Source organism: Eretmochelys imbricata, chromosome 11 (assembly GCF_965152235.1).
Source record: "Eretmochelys imbricata isolate rEreImb1 chromosome 11, rEreImb1.hap1, whole genome shotgun sequence".
Classification (NCBI taxonomy): Eukaryota; Metazoa; Chordata; order Testudines; family Cheloniidae; genus Eretmochelys; species Eretmochelys imbricata.
In genome coordinates, this window is record NC_135582.1 from 7,925,421 (window position 1) to 7,942,789 (window position 17,369).

The 17,369-nt window shown below is 45.1% G+C and overlaps 1 protein-coding gene across 1 annotated transcript in view; it reads left to right on the forward strand.

The window, feature by feature from the left end:
- The window catches only part of MRAS (muscle RAS oncogene homolog), a 60,398-nt gene that overhangs the window by 18,884 nt on the left and 24,145 nt on the right, over positions 1 to 17,369 (forward strand). The window contains exon 2 of the mRNA XM_077829689.1: positions 11,268 to 11,478. Within this exon, the coding sequence (XP_077685815.1) occupies positions 11,286 to 11,478 (193 nt within the window). The 5' untranslated portion in view covers positions 11,268 to 11,285. The remainder of the gene's footprint in view (positions 1 to 11,267; positions 11,479 to 17,369) is intronic.

Genomic DNA, 17,369 nt, shown 5'->3' on the forward strand with positions numbered 1-17,369 from the left:
ATCTCAGATATCTGATTTCTTTGTACAGCATGTTTAGTTCAGCTTCAGTATTTCCATGATAACATAATACAGGCATCTCTGGCTTCAGTGGTAAAGAATTTAAGAGCAAAACAGGGCTTTCTGTCATCCCTTTACAGCTCTAATAAGGCGTTTGATCAGAAATAAATTAGTGAGGGAAGGGATTTTCCATGTTTTAGCTAAATGCACAAGGAGTGAGGGGAATTAAGGGTAAGAGAGAGATCCATTTTCCTCAAACCCTTGTCTGCTGTAATGTGCAAGGAATTTTTCCTTTCATCTCTGATGCAGAGTTCAGAACAACTTCCAGTAGAAACAATCCCAAATAAGAAATCATTTAGTTATAACAAAGACCAAGTTTATGCCGAGACAGTGCGTGTTTAGCTTTTGGTTTAGCCCTCCAGTGCCACCAGCTACATTCCTAGAAAGCTGCTGGCTTTTTTTTAATTATAGAGATGAGCCAAAGTTGTGACTTAGTTGCCTAAAAATGTGGGCCTGTTTTGTCCCCAATGTCTGGAAAGGTCTGCCTAGACTCAGATTTCCTTTTGCATTTTGAGAAGAACTACAGCTCAAAGAGAAAAGTGCTGAAGATGAAAGACGCTGTGCTTGAGGGAAGAGTAATATCAGTTGACACTTGTCAGTAAGGTGACTGATACTTGCTGCTCTGCATTGGACATGTGCCAGAAGACGCCCTTTTTTAAGTAAATGTATCTGAGCATTCAGATCCAGTTTGGCCAAGAGAGATGCAGCCATTTGTTATAGCTCAGTGCTGCAGGAGGGGCTCCAGCTGCCTGTTGTCACTTAAGAATTTGCAGTGGAAAGAGGGGAGACAGAGAGAGAAACGCCTACTCGAGTAATTTTCAGTGACATGGGGGGGGAGGGTATTCAGGCTATAATTTTGTGTTTCCTGAAATAACTACTAAGTGCTCATCAAGCAGCAGCTGCCTTTTGTGTGAATCTCAAGTGCATTACACCCCTGGTGAGTCTTCTCTTACAGTAAATCTGAGAGGTGTTGTGATCTTTTGTTCAACCTGAGGTAGAAAGGTCTCGCTGGCACAGAAAGTGAGTGGGGTTCTGTCTCCCAGAGCCAGGGCATAAAACTCTCAGCCCTATATGAGGACATGAAAGGGCAGGCCACTTCCTCAGGGAGCGATAGGCCTAGGAGCTGTGGTTCCACCCAAACAATTGTGTTTTGAATTCAGCTCAAGGTTTTAAATCTGTTCCCCTGAAGACCTTTATTGATGGGAGATAATTTTACTTTTAAAGCCTGATTGGCTCCTGTTGGGGGAGACCTTTAAATTAATAAAAGCCATGAGAGGTACATCCAGATTCTGCTTTGGTCCCTGCTCCAAAAGGAAATGCCTGCAGTTCACGTGCCTGATCTTGCCAGGAACTGAGCTCCATCAAGTCCTATGGAAGCCAATGGGAGTTAAGGGCATTCAGTGCCTGACAGGATATTCTCAATGAGAAATCTACAAGCCTTAATCTTCACTCTGATGCTGAAGGCCTTCAGCAGCTCTACTTCTGGAGGAGGTCTGATATCAGCTGCCTGCATCAGTAATTACTTCTAACACCTCTTTCAGCATTTTTAGCATTGAAGGGCTCCACCTTTTCCTCTATATCTGTGTGTGAATCTTTGTTGGGGCACTGGTTGAGCAGCAAACCCAAAGTAAAAGTGAAACCCAGTTCCCAGAGCCATCTGTTAACTGCCCTAATTTTGTAACTACCTGTTGGTAGTTACTTCACATGTATCTGAAGAGGCAAACAGACCCACAAGATTTAAACTGACAAAAAGTTAGTTCTTGGAGTCTGCCTAATCTTGACTGGCCTAACTCTCACAACGTTGCTTCTCCTGTGCTCTGTAGTCTACACTAGCTCCCAGTTCCTTTTTGGGTATGATTCAAAGTGTTGGTTGCGATCTATAAAGACCCAAATAGTTGAGTCCCTGGTTGTCCTCTCCTCGTATGTCAGGCGGTGACTGCTACATCTGGTGAAAATAATTTCAAGTGCTTCAGCTAACAGCATAGAACAGGAGGTGATGTGCCGATGCAAAGGCATCCCAAATTTTGGAATTTACTTTCTCCTCGATCCAACACAGCCAGAGTTCTGGCCTTTGGGACGTGCTGCGAAGCTTGCCCGTTAGAGTTCTGTGAAGTGTTTCGTTAAGCAGTTGGTGTGGGTGAGCTGTGGGCAGGGGAAGAGTTATTAGTCATGGTGTCTGGAGGAGTTGGCAGGGCTTTGCTGTTGATATTGGTCCAATTTGGAGCTGGGGAGAAATGTCTGTTTATTGAAATTGTGCACCAAGAGCATGTGACAACAGCTTTCTACAAATCAAAGTAAGTCAATAGTAAATAAATTCCTTGGCCACAGGCAGCTCAATCTCAATTCCTATAAAAACACAACAAGATTTACCTATAGCGTCCAGCTATAAGCCCAACTCAAACACCCTGCTGCTGCTGCGCTGCTCAAGCAATGAGTTCCCTGCTGTGGGTGTCATTTCAGCGAGAAGCTGAAGGAAGGAAGTGAGCTGGTTGGACACCATGGAGACCAGCTGCAGGTTTCCCAAGGTTTCATAACTGGATTAAGCAATTCCGACATTGCATGTTGCCATGGATACTGTAAATTCATTGTCATGCAGAGCTTCTCTGTCCTAAGTCTGGATCTTTAATTGCAGTAACTTTAACAGCAAGATAAGGGGCTTGGTTTTGACCTTGACTTGAGATGCCAACTCTGTGAAACCAGAATCCGAGCTAAGGTATACAAGTGTTATTGAAGTTAACACAGCAAGTATCTGGACTAAATTCTCAGTTAGTGTAAACAGCAGTAGCTCTGTTGAACTCTGTAGCACCGTGAGTTAAACCAGCTCAGGTTCTGAGCCACTTGTGCAGAGCAGCAGGTTTCACAATAATAACAGGAGTTGTACAATGTGTGTCTGACTTGTAGCATTGTCCCATGAGGGTTCGGTGACAAGCTGTCGGAGCGTGTCGGTTTAATCGTCTCTCTCCTTTTGTTTGTTTGTTTTTTTCTCTTTCAGCTTATATATGACAGAGATTTTCTTCTGTGCTTAGGGCTTGTCTTCACATGCACTGGTGCAGCTTTAGTGAAGATGCTACTACACCAATGGGAGAGCTTCTCCCCTTGGCATAGTTAATCCACCTCCCCAACAGACAAAGAGAAACTATGGTAGATAAACTGAGTTCCGTGCAGTTCCTTTTGCACGTATGTCTCAAGTAAGTCCTTAACCTGAGGTCCTTGTTGTGTGTGGACCTCAAAGACTCCATGGCACTGTTTATAAGCCAATTCTTTCTGTTCTTCATGCTGGTAGTGGCTGCCTTTCTGAGGTGGCATATTCATAGAAGGCAATATAGATCAACATTCCTCCATTGACTTAAACAGAGGTAGGCTGATTTACACCAGCTGGGGATCTGGCTTATTTGTAAAGTGCTTTTGGATCCCTTAGAATAAATGACTGTATTATAAAATAGTAAACTGAGTAGTGATAATCACATGCTGCTTTGAATTCAGACAGTAAAGAAAAGAATTGTCCATGCTTCATACTTCTCTGTCACACCAACTGCAGATTCTTTCTTCCTTGCAGTACCTCATATCTCCCCCTTCCTTCCCAGACTGTGCACTTTACCAAACACAAGTGAGTAAGTCACCCTGAATGTCGTGTATTTGACTGTAGTAACATGATCTGCTAATGTTCAACTTCTGTGCACCCTGGTGTACTTTCCAATTGGTATCAAGCTTTCTGGTTTAGGGTTTGATCTACTTGACTTTGTAGATGGTAAACTCTTCCGGACGGTACTGTAATTTTTGTTGTGTTTGTACATTGCTTAGCACAATGAGCCCTAATCCTGGCTTGATGCTCACCTTACAAATTAATAATAGTCTTGAGCATTGTTGAGTACAGAGTGTATATTTAATTCTCTCAGGCAGGCAGCTTGGGAGTTGGGGCAGTTTTAAGCACTGCAGCTGTTGCTCATTCTGCAGCTGAGCGAAGAATCAAGATGCTTCCATGCAGCTGTGACATCTGCAAAGCCCTTGTTTAAGTGACCACATGTAGACGTTTGCTCTGAAACGACCCACAAAGAGTTTTGTTAGCCATGATGGTTGTGATCCTAGTGGAAGGGGTGTGCTATGACAGGAGCAGGCAAATTTTTTGACCCGAGGGCCACATCTGGGTATGGAAATTGTATGGCAGGCCATGAATGCTCATGAACTTGGGGATTGGAGTGTGAGAGAGAGTGAGGGCTCTGGCTGGGAGGGGTGTGGGTTCTGGGGTGGGGCCAGAAATGAGGAGTTCAGGGTGCAGGAGGGGGCTCCGGGCTGAGGCAGGAGGTTGGGGTGTGGGGGAGGGGGAGCTCTGGGTGGGGGTGCAGGATGAGGGGTTGGGGGTGCAGGAGGGTACTCCGGGCTGGGACCGAGGGGTTTGGAGGGCGGGAGGGGAATCAGGGCAGGGGGTTGGGGGTGCAGGCTCCAGGTGGCGCTTACCTCAAGCAGCTTCCGGAAGCAGCAGCATGTCCCCCACCCCGGCTCCTATGCAGAGGTGCAGCCAGGCAGGTCTGCATGCTGCCCCGTCCACAGGTGCCACCCCTGCAGCTCCCATTAGCCACAGTTCCCGGCCAATGGGAGCTGCAGAGGCAGCACGCAGAGCCCCCTGGCTGCCCCTACATGTAGAAGCCGGAGGGGGGAACACGCTGCTGCTTCCGGGAACCGTGCTGAGCCACAGCACGTGCAGAGCGGGGCAAGCCCCGGATCCTGCTCCCTGGCTAGAGCACCGGAGCAGGGCAAGCCCTGGACCCTGCTCACCAGCAGGAACTTGACGTCTGGATTAAAACGTCTGAAGGGCCGGATGCAGCCCCTGGGCTATAGTTTGTCCACCCCTGTGCCATGAGGAACATTCTGTGCAAGTGACATGTAAGGCTTGAGCTCAGACTTTTAACGGAAGGCGTGCTTATTTGGAAGCTGGGCTTTTCTATTGCATGTCTGTGTACACTGTAGGAAAATCAATAGAAATATTTAAGTAATTCTGCTGCCTTTTAGGTCCATTTTCATCCACAGTGGGCTGATATGATTTAAAAGATTTCTGTTGTTGGTTGTTCGCTCTGAACAAACTAATTTAATGTCTGAATTTTCAATTTTCTGCCACTTCTCTGTAACGGGGATGGAGGTAGTGTAATTTACAAGCTGGTGTTGCCCCTCCCCCGAGGTGTGGCTCAAGCCTTCTCCGTCTTGCTTGCTGTTTGTAGTGGCTTCTCCCCTGATCCTGGGTTGTTTTTTGTGATGCCTGGTGACTCCTCCCTGTGCCTATGCACAACGAGTGTTTTCTCGTGGGAAAGTGAATAATGCTGCTAACTAGCAAGGAGGATAAAATCCAGAACATGCAAAACAATAAAGTACACAGCACAAACACCTGCAAAAGAAATGACACACCCCAATATAACAAGGAGGGGGGAGGACTTTATTGGGTGTAGGAAAATAGGATCTGGGGAGGGAAAGGGTTAAGGGTAACTTTTTTTTTTTTATAAATTTATAGACCTCAACAATTTTCTACCTCCTAACACTCTCAACTCTTCCCAAAGGGGTCCTACCCAAGGGACTACAGCAATAATGGCTACCAGAGCCCTCAGACACCATTTCCCAGCATGCACTGAGTCAGCGGTGGGCACAGAATAGACTAGAAACTCCTGCTGAGGCCAACAGGGAGGCTTCTGCATGGGGTGAGATGAACAAGAGTTTGCTTGGCCAGTGATGAGCCAGGGCTGCCCAGCTGCTCAGTGACAGGGGATGGCCTGACTTGGAGGCAGAGGCTAGTTTTGAGCTTTGAGTTTGGGAGCTCAGACAGAAGCAGAACAGCTCAGGGAGTTTCTGATTAACTCTGTTGCATGTCAAAGAGAGTCTTTGCACTACAATAGGATCCAGTGGACGGGTCAGGCAATTCCAGCCCTGCACAGACGGGCGTCCGGAATAGCAAAGCTCCAACCAGCACTAGCTACTGAGAGCCAGCTGAGACCTCCACAGGACCGCAGACTAGGGAGCCAGGAGAGCACCCTGCTCCATCCAGGGATGAAGATACTGAGTGGAGACTTAAGCTGGCCAATGTTCACAGCGCTGCAGCCCTCATCCCCAGTATGTCATTTGCCAGGGAAGAAGCTGGCAGCTTCTTCCCTGGCAAATGACATACTGGGGATGAGGGCTGCAGCGCTGTGAACATTGGTCAGCTTAAGTCTCCACTCAGTTTCTTCATCCCTGGATGGAGCAGGGTGCTCTCCTGGCTCCCTAGTCTGCGGTCCTGTGGAGGACTCAGCTGGCTCTCAGTAGCTAGTGCTGGTTGGAGCTTTGCTATTCCGGACGCCCGTCTGTGCAGGGCTGGAATTGCCTGACCCGTCCACTGGATCCTATTGTAGTGCAAAGACTCTCTTTGACATGCAACAGAGTTAATCAGAAACTCCCTGAGCTGTTCTGCTTCTGTCTGAGCTCCCAAACTCAAAGCTCAAAACTAGCCTCTGCCTCCAAGTCAGGCCATCCCCTGTCACTGAGCAGCTGGGCAGCCCTGGCTCATCACTGGCCAAGCAAACTCTTGTTCATCTCACCTCATGCAGAAGCCTCCCTGTTGGCCTCAGCAGGAGTTTCTAGTCTATTCTGTGCCCACCGCTGACTCAGTGCATGCTGGGATATGGTGTCTGAGGGCTCTGGTAGCCATTATTGCTGTAGTCCCTTGGGTAGGACCCCTTTGAGGCTCAGTTCACAATTCCAGGAGTTGGCCAACTCCAGTTGGGGGATTACACTATTCAATGTTGCCAGTTTCTCACTAGTTCTTCTAATGTGCACAAGGGCTATAGTTGAAATTTACACACTGGACTATTTATTAACATTGTACTTTCGAAAATATTTCATGGGGGTTAAGGTTGAGATTTCTGAGCAAAAGTTGAAGGGCTTAGTACTGAAAAGCCACTGAAAATATAACTCTTATGTCTACCGAAAAATAGCTTGTGGTTTATGGTGAGGTCAGCAAGTTGCATGTGTTCATTCTCACTTGTGGCCTGCCTGCTACCAGATGAATGACAGCTTGGCTTTCAAACAGCTTGTCCAGAAACATTTAAGAGGACTAATATCTCCATGTATTGTGAAGCACCTGGAAAAGAGGTGAAATCCTGGCCCCGTTGAAGTCAATGGGAGTTTTGCCATTTACTTGAGTGGGGCCTGGTTTTCACCCAAGGTCTTTGCCCGTTGGGGTGTACAAGGAAAGGGTTTAGATGGCTTTTATGGGATTGCACTGGGTACAAAGGAAAGGAGGATTTGACCTGCAATATGCAAAAGCAAGCAGTTGCCTCAAAACCTTCAGCCAGTCACATCACTCGTATGTGATGAGCTTGTGGTTAAGGCACTGGACCGAGATCCAGGAGATAAGGGTTCATTTTGCTGACTCTGACAAAGACTCTGTGCGTGTGTGCACACGCGTGCTCCTTAGGCAAGTCACTTAATCTTTTTATACCTCAGATTCGCATCTGTAAATTGGGGATAACACTGCCTTACCTTGCAGGAATGTTGTGAGGATAAATTCAGTAAGTTATCTGAGCATGTCACGCAAACTTTGTGATGGATACCATATAAATACCTACGTTACTCCCTTTTCCCCCCAATTCAGATGTTGCTGCTTGTTATAATGGACTGTCCAGTTATTATGGAGGAGTTTCTGCAATGACATTCTGAAAGTAGGGATGTTTCTCTAAATATCTAATTACCTATGACTGTTCATTAATACTGGCAGGTGTCCCCAGGTTTTCTCGTCTCAGCTCTGGTGAGACAGAACCACTTCTCTTTTTATCTTGCAATCCGTGTAGTCTCAATGTCCCATTCCTATGGCAACAACACTGTAATATTTCTCCTCCTCTTATACTTGATGGCTTTCTCTTGAAAGAAAACAGTGAATCCAATTCTAGAAGTATGAGAGATTCCTAGTGTGTGATTCTGATGGAAGTTCAAGGAATTCAGCTCCTTACAAAACCTGGATCTGAATTTGTGTAACCTGAATTTATTCCCTCATTTACAGAAGTACTACAGGCTCAAGTCGTTCTCTATGGTGTATATTGTATGAAAAAAATCCCCATTTGGAAAATCTCATCTCAGCACTTAGCAGTGACCGTAATTGGGAATGAAATATCCAAACTTGTATTCTACTTCTCATCAGTTCAGTCGTTGTGTGATGATCAGAGAAGAGTAATGAGAACTGGATTCTGGAAAGCATTGGTTTATGTTCCCTCATGTCCAAAAAAAAATAATAAAAAAAAAAACACCCCACACACGTCACAGCACAGTGGATCTTTTTGGTTGCATTGTTATGCTTTCTAGGCATGTAATTGCTGCTACATTTTGATTACAACTCTGAGGTCAGTATCCTACGTTCTAGAACAGTGGTTTTTCAAACTTTTTTTCTGGGGACCCAGTTGAAGAAAATTGTTGATGCCCATGACTCAACAGAGCTGGGGGTGAGGGGTTTGGGGTGTGGGAGGGGCTCAGGGCTGGGGCAGAGGGTTGGGGTGTGAGGGTGAGGGCTGCAGGGTGGGGCTGGAAATGAGGGGTTCAGGCTGTGGGAGGAGGCTCTGGGATGGGGCAGGGGTTTGGGGTGCAGGAGGGGCTCTGGGTTTCGGGGGGCCTCTGGGCTGAGGCAGAGGGGATGAGGGCTCTGGGGTAGGGCCAGGGATGAGGGACTTGGGGTGCAGGAAGGGGTTGTGGGTTGCGGGGAGCTCAGGGCAGGGGATTGGTGTGCGGACTTACCTCCCAGCGGCTCCCGGTCAGTGGTGCAGCCGGTGTGCAAGGCTGGCTTCCCACCTGTCCTGGCACTGTAGACCACGCTGCCCCACTCTACCCCCCCGTCCCCATGCGGAGCCAGTGCTCAGGACGAGACAGTGCACAGAGCCCCATGGCCCCCCACCGAGAAATCAGACCCACTGCTGGCCGCTTCTGGGGCGCCGTGCGGTGTCGAAACAGTTAGGCACTAGCCTGCCTTAGCTGGGCAGCACTGCCGATGGGACTTTTAATGTCCTGGTCACTGGTGCTGACCAGAGCAATCCAGTGCCTGACATGCCACAACCCAGTACTGGGTCGCGACCCGAAGTTTGAAAAACGCTGTTCTAGAACCCCTGGAGCACCAGGAGCAGGGAAACGTGCCACTGAAAAATTAGACAAAATTTATCTCTAGCTGGGAGAGGAATAGGGTGAGTGAGTGACTGGGAAAGAGTCGGATCTAGTGCTTCTAGCAGAGGATGGAGAGCAGGGACTCCAGAGTTTCATTCCTTGCTGTGCCTCTTATTAATGGTTCAAAGGCTGTCCGACAGAGGCTGCTCTGAACTTGTCCCCAGCGGAAGCCACCATTGGCATTTCATAGGAACCAATGGAACGAGATGCTTTCTGTGCCATATCCTGTATTGGACTGCTGAGCATGCTCTGCGTTCGGACATGCCAGTCATTTGCACACACTTTCCTTTTGTGTAGTCAGCAAAGGATTCTGGGGCTGCCTCTTATTCTTTGTCCACCATGCGAAACATTTCCTCCTGCTCAGATCAAATATGGAGTGAGGGTCAATCCCTGTGGTCCTAGCTCCGTGTTAACTTGCTCATCTAACTCTTCAACAGAAGGCAGTGGGAGTTTTTTTTGCATACGTAAGTACTGAATGAAAACAGAGCAAGGTTTACGGGATTTGGCCCTGAGTAACTAAAAGCTGGAATATGCTATAAAGCACTTGCCTGAGTGGTGACCAGTGCAAAAATCTCTCCTTCCCAGTGGAGAGCTCTGACGAAGCCTGTACCCCTAATGGGTGTTTGCCCCCCACAGCCCCAGGGGAATGCAGCAGCTGTTCCACCCAGTCATATGTGCTCTCGTCTACTGCCAGACAACCCTGCTAGAACTAGGACTAGCTAGAAGCCGGCAATGTAGTCTCTAGAAAGCTGCTGGTTCTTTCCTCATGGCAGGCTGCTGCCTTGTGTTGTGGTAGCAATGCTCCAATGTGCATACACACAGAGTGTTAAAAGCAAAACATAAATGCCCTTCCTGGAAGGTTGCAACATAACACTGTTTATTTCTTAGAATCTGGAAGAAATCTAACACAACCACCACCAAATACAGAGAGACTCATAGCGGGCTGCTACCGAAGAGCCGCAAGCCCTAACCCGCATTGCACCAGATTGGCTCTCTTGCTGACAGACTGCTGAGGCCCATTCCTTCAGAGCCCCCTAGCCTGCAAGAAGGACCAGGAAATCCTTTAGAATTGAAGGTGATAGCCTTCCTGACAGGGAACTTGAATCCTAGCATTGCTGCCCTGGATTCTTCTGTGCAAGCTATTCTAAACTTTATAGTGAGAGAGGACAAGCCTGCTAAGTGCCTTTTCATATGCCCGCTGAACCAGGATTTGAACTCTAACCTGCTGCATCATCCATCGCACCCTATTATGGGTGTTTGCCTGGCGTTTAGCAGGCAAGGCCGAAACTAACTGCCTCTTAGATGTATGATGTATGTAATATGACACACTCAAGGATGTGCTGGCTCGGGATTCCTAATGGATTATGGTCACTGGTTCAAGTGTAACAAGAGTTGATAGGAACTGAAGAATCATTTGTAACTTAGCTGTTTTGACCTTTATGTGCAGATGATTTCATTGTCTCAGGCTAGCTCCTAGAGGAGAGGGAGCTGTGGGTGGGAGCTTTGTGATACATTTTGGCACAAAGTGGCAGACTCTGTAGAAAGTGGAAAAGCCCAGATAAGCCATGGAAACGTGACCACCTTCCCTTCCATAGCAGTGGTCCATCTACATCAAGACTTGCTGGTATATGGGGGAAGAGTTTGCAGTCCCACTGTGCTCTGCCGGTCCTGTCGCTGAAAGGACTTTGTCCTTCAGCGCTGTCCAGCCCGCACTGAAATCCTAATAAGAGCCCAGATTGTGAGTGGCTTCTTGGAAACCAATGGGGATGAACAAGTATCCCCCCTCCTGCTTCCCACAGTCCCTTGGAGTGGCTGCTTGCAATAGTGGTCCCTATGCAGTACAGAAACTGCTCACTCCTGCTCTTCTCCAAGATGCTGGAAAGGGAACAGGGAAGATGCAAGGTCATGGTCCCCTTTCTCCCTCAACCAGCTCAGAGTGAAGTTAATGGAAGGAATCTCAGCCATGGTGACTCATGGAAACCAGTATCCAGGTAGCCATCTTGTTGTTGCTAATGCACGGTATGAGTCAGTCTCTCTTTCTCCTCCAGGTCTGACCCACTGGAAACATGGCTACGAGTGCTGTTCCAAGTGAAAACCTGCCCACATATAAACTGGTGGTGGTTGGGGATGGTGGCGTGGGGAAGAGCGCTCTCACCATTCAGTTCTTCCAGAAGATTTTTGTGCCAGACTATGACCCAACCATTGAAGATTCCTACCTGAAACACACAGAAATAGATGGCCAATGGGCAATTCTTGATGGTGAGTAACCTACTTCCACTCGGATCTGTCCATTCTGACAGTACTCAAGCACATCTGTGTACGGACATTTTCCATATCTTGTTGGGTTTACAAGCATCTTCTACTCCAATTTAGGCGATTTGTAATTCTACTGCAAACCACCTTGTGAGCTATCTGTACACACTAGGCAACTGGCTTCTTGTAAAGCTACAGTACTCTGCTGTATCATTTCATGCAGGTTCATAAAAACTTATGCATTACCAGGGAAGTTTATATGGGGGGATGCACTATGTTTAATTGCCCTGTTTATGTGCCACATCAGTTGTTGTACAAATCATTTTGCAAATAGTAAATTCTCTTCATTGTGATGCCTTGGAGGGCAATCTTTCCCTTTCCATGGCCCCCAGTAATTCCTGATCACCTGCTATAAGCAATGCTTGGAAAAGCCTCTTGCCTCGGGTATATGTGAGTATGAAACTTGCCCTGGCAAGTGAGGGGACCTGAAATATGAACGTAGACTGAGATGCATCCGAGTCATCTGAAGCCATCCACATTAAGCAGAATGATAGTGCCCATTGTTAAGCTGTCATTGCTATGAAATATCATTTGGGGTTAAATTGATTCCCTAAAGTGATGTCCTGCCTAAGACGTGTATGGTGTAATAGTAGTAAATGGATACCTGAGTGAGGACTGAAATTTTAAAATAAATATCCACTGCAGAAGACTTTATCCTCCAATAATTAAAGAACTCTGGTACCAATTGCATCCTATCATGTGAGGGAATTGTTTCTGTGATGGGTTACATTTAAGTCCACCTTTTAACTAACCAGTCAGATGCCTGTGTGGTGGTGCTTCTAACTGAGGATAGATCACATGTGCTTCTGTTTTTGTTCATGCAAGAAAAATAAACTGAATTTGCTAAAATTGCAACATACTTGTTTTTTAAAAGGGAAAATAGGTTGACTAGAAGCTCTAAGGGAAAGTGTTCACTGTCAGAAATCAAACTCTTCAGATGGTTTTATTTTCAACGTACAATATCCAATATTAATGCATATGTATGCGTGTATACTTGTACTTGGACGATATAAATTGTGTCACACAAACCATAGTGAAGCACAAGTTAAGGAAATTCACTCTTGCCACCCCTCCAGCATTTCAATGCAATCACTAAAAAGCTACCAAATCAGCCTGAAAATAGTATTGGTCAATTAATAGATGGAAATCGTGGAGTTATCAATAGTAATGCAGAAAAGTGTGAATCCTTCAATAAATATTGCTGTATGTATTTGGGGGGAGGGGGGAAAGACGATGTAGTCATTTCATATGGTGAGAATAACATTCTTTCCAGTTCACTAATATCTCAGGATGATATTAAATAGCGGCTATTAAAGACAGACATTTTTAAATCAGCAGGTCCAGATAACATGCATCTAAGAGTCTGAAAAGAGCTGGCTGAAGAGCTCATTGAACTGTTAATGTTGATTTTCAATAAATCTTGGCACACTACGGAAATTCCAGAAGACTGAAAGAAAGCTAGTACTGTGCCAATTTTTAAAAAGGGTAAACGGGATGACCCAGGTAATTATAGGCCTGTCAGTCCAACATTGGTCCCGGGCAAGATAATGGAGTGGCTGATATGGAACTCGATTAATGAAGAATTAAAGGAAGATAATATAATTAATGCCAGTCAACATGGGTTCTGGAAAATAGATCCTGTCAAACTAACTTGACATCTTTTTTTTAATGAGATTACAAGTTGGGTTGATAAAGATAATAGTGTTGATGTAATATACTTAGACTTCTGTAAGGTGTTTTACTTGGTATTGCATGATATTTTGATTTTAAAAAAAACCTAGAGTAATATAAAACCAATGTAGCACACATTAAATGGATTAAAAGTTGGCTAATAGATCTCAAAATGTTACTGTAAATGGGGAAACATCGTTGAGCAGGTCTGTTACTAGTGGGATTCCACAGGGACTAATTCTTGGACCTATACTATTTAACATACTTATCAGTGACTTGGAAGAGAACATAAAATCATCACTGATAACATTTGCAGGTAAGACAAAAATTGGGGGATGGTAAGTAATGAAGTGGACCGATCACTGATACAGAGCAATCTGGATCTCTTGGTTAGCTGGGTCTGAGCAATCAATACATGTTTTAATACAGCTAAATGTAAGAGTACACCTCTAGGAACAAAAAATGCAGGCCATACTTATCCTGGGACTGTGAAAAAGACTTGGGAGTCATGGTGGAATAATCCGCTGAACATGAGGTCTAAGTGCAACAGTGTGGCCAAAAGGGGTAATGCAATCCTGGGATGCATAAACAGGGAAAATTTTGAGTAGAAATAGAGAGATTCTTCCACCTCCATATTTAGCACTGGTGCAACCTCAGCTGGAATACTTTTGCTGTCCACAGTTCAAGAAGATTGTTGATAAATTGGAGAGGGTTCAAAGAAGAACCACAAGAATGATTAAAGGATTAGAAAACCTGCCTTACAGCGATAGACTCAAGGAGCTCAATCCAGTTTAACAAAGAGAAGGTTAAGAGGTGACTGAAAAGTACCAACATGGGGAACAAATATTTAATAATCTCTTCAATCTAGCAGAGAAAGATATAAAATGATGCAATGGCTGAAAGTTGAAGCTAGACAAATTCAAACTGGAAATAAGGTGTAATTTAACCACTGGAACACTTCACCGAGAGTCGTGGTGGATTCTCCATCACTGGCAATTTTTAAAACAAGATTGGATGTTTTTCTAAAAGATCTGCTTTAGGAATTATTTTGGGGTCATTCTATGTCCTGTGTTATACAGAAGGCCAGATTAGATCATAACATTGGTCCCTTCTGGCCTTGGGATCTAAATCTATGAACCATTAAGACATAATCATCCAGACCAACCACAAATCCCATGTATAAACACCCCTGCAGACTCCCAAGTTCCAGTATCATGAACCAGTCCCAAAGCACACGTCCAATTCCTCATAAGTGCACAGACAACCCAAAACCTTAACTTCAGCCTGTGATGCTAACTTTTTTTATGGTAGTGCTCAAGATGTTCTGGGGCTTTGGGTATGTGAAGTTTGGCATTTGTGGCAACTGTCATTTTTTAACTACAGCCAGGCAAAAATATAAGAGGGAGGGGAGGGGAAGCCACCAGTATCTTTAAAAGGAGCTTTTTTAAATCTTCAAAAATTTGCAATTTTTTGGGATCAAAATTATTTTACTGAGAATTCAGTTGCACACGAAGGAGTTATGGTTACCTTTTAGTGAAGAAAAGCAGTGCCTAAAGTGTTTAAAGGAAGGCTATAAATTTTGCTTCAAGGCCTCAATCCTGAAAACATGTATGTGCTTAACTTTAAGCATATTAGTAGTCAATCACTCATGCTTAACTTTGAGCACGTGTGAGTGCTCTATTGCAAAAAACACCACAATACATATTTATGCCCTGAACCTGCAAACAATGTGAGCTTTTATTTAACTAATTAATTATTTTTACTCCAGTATTACATCAGATAAAAACCAGATCCTGCTGTTAACTGTAGCCTGCCACTGTCTGATTTGCCTCCTTTGTCCAGAACCCTGCCTTTTAAAGTGACAAGTGACCTTTGCTCTCTTCAGCCATGCCCTGCAGTCTTACATCACAATAACAGCTGCTCCACACTAGGGCTGGTCAGAACATGTATTTGTTTTCTTGGAATTTTTTTCTGCTGCAAACAAATCTTTTTTTTTTTTTTTTTTTTTTTTTTACACTTTCATGTAACTTATTTGGGTTTTCATCAAAAGCACCAAAAAGTTCCAAAGAATCAACTTTTTTTCTGTTGTCAACAAATGGAAGTTTTTCCTCACAGAACATTCTGTTGAATCAAAAAGCCATTTTTCACACCCCCTCCCGCCCCCCGAAAAAAGACTTTTGAATAAGCAATTTTTGACTAGCTCTTCTCCACACATCTCATCACATCTGGAATTTATTTCGGCCGTACCCTGGAACTGCATTCTGGGAATCCCACTTGGCTTTAGAATCCTCGTGCCACTGCTGACCTACTGCCTCAAAGGTAAAACTGCAGCAGCCTCTCTATCTTTCCCTCTGTTCATCCAGCATTAGAAAACTCACCATTCACCCCTGAGGCCAGCTAGTTGGGAAGAAAAGGACATTCTTGTTTGAAACTGCATGTGACCCTCGCCTTCCCCCTTGAGAGAACAAAGGGTGTCTCTTACCCGCTTCCTTTAACACTGTTCCTTAAGGGCCTGCTGCAAAGCCCTCTAAGGTTAAAAGGTGTCTTTTTCATTGAATTATCTGGGCTTTTGATCAGGTTCTAGTATCACAGAACAACACAAATCCTTAGACAGCTGCTCGCATGCTAGGTACATACTGTAGCATCTGGATCGATCGGTCTTCAGCTGTCATTAAGACTGCACTGACCACAACACGTCCACCATTCTTCTCGCACTCTTGCCTTTCTTCTCCACGTTCGTCCAAAACATTTAACAATGTCATCTTCCCATCTTCTTGGAGGCCGATGGGTGGTCTTTTCTGTTCTCGCGGGTATCACTCAGCAATGATTGCAGTCCACCTATTGTCCATGAGCCGTGCTGTGTGGCCCGTCCATCACATCTTGTTATGTCTGCTTTCCATGACCATATCTTTCACACCGCTGAGTTCTCTGATCATTTCATTTGGGATGTGATCCAGAAGGGAAATTCCCAACATAGCTTGTTCCATTGCCCTTTCAGCTACCAACAGCCACGATTCTTCTCTCTTCGTCAGTGCCCATGTTTCACTGCCATACAGCATGGGTGGCAGCACTGTTGAATTGAAGATATTTCTGTGTGTGGTTGATTTTTCCTTTGAGGACGTCCTTGATGGAATTAAATGCACACCATCCTGCCCAAATCCTTCACGAGAGTTCTCCGTTCAGGTCTTGGTGCATATTAAATTCTTGGCCCAAATATATGTACTGTTCCTCTTCTTCAGTTTCTTCTCCTGTTACGTTATTCAGGCTTTTCATAAGACATCTGTTTGCATGTATTTTGTTTTGCAGCAGTTCATTTTCAGGCCGACCTGACTGCTTTTCTTGTTGAGTCTTCGTAGCATGCTCTGCAGTTGGTTGGTGCTTTCAGCAATTAGTACGATGTGGTCCATGAATCTGAGATGGGATAATCATTCTCCGTTTATGTTGACACCACTCCTCCAATTGATCTTGTTCATAACAATTTTGAGGCAGGCAGTAAATAGTTTCAGTGAAATCTTATTTCCTTGCTTTACGCCTTTCTCGATTGGGATGCAGAGGAGAGTTTCGAGGCGAGTAATGTCTGTTGTACATCCAGTGTTTGCTTCCTTCAACAAACTGACGTACTGCATGTTAATGCCCTGCTCTGCGAGCGCCTTTAATATTGCGTTAAACTCGACACTATCAAAGACCTTTTCAATGCAGTGCACAGCGGGAGTTTGTATTCCCTCACTCTTTCTAGGAGCTGGCTAAGGGTAAATATATGGTCGATAGTGCTGAAATTTCTTCGAAAACCTGCCTGCTCTCTCAGCTGTTGTTCATCCAGATTCAGCAAGTCAGTTCGTTATCACCTTTTGTAAAGAGCTTGTAGATGTGAGAGAGCAGGCATATAGGGCGGTAGTTCTTAAGATTTTCTAGATTGCCCTTGTTGTTCAGCAAGATGGTATTTGACTCCTTCCAGCTTGATGGTACTTTTCCTTCTTCAAGATATCGACTAAATCTTAAAGCGAGGGCCTTCTAAAGTTTTTTTTTTTTTTTTCACCTCCTGCAGAAATCATTTCTGACGTTATTCCATCTTTGCCTGGAGCTTTTCCCTTCTTCATCTGATGTAGTGCGCTTCGGACTTCGCTGACTATTATTGGGGGGGATGCGTTCTTCTGACTCTCTTGAAG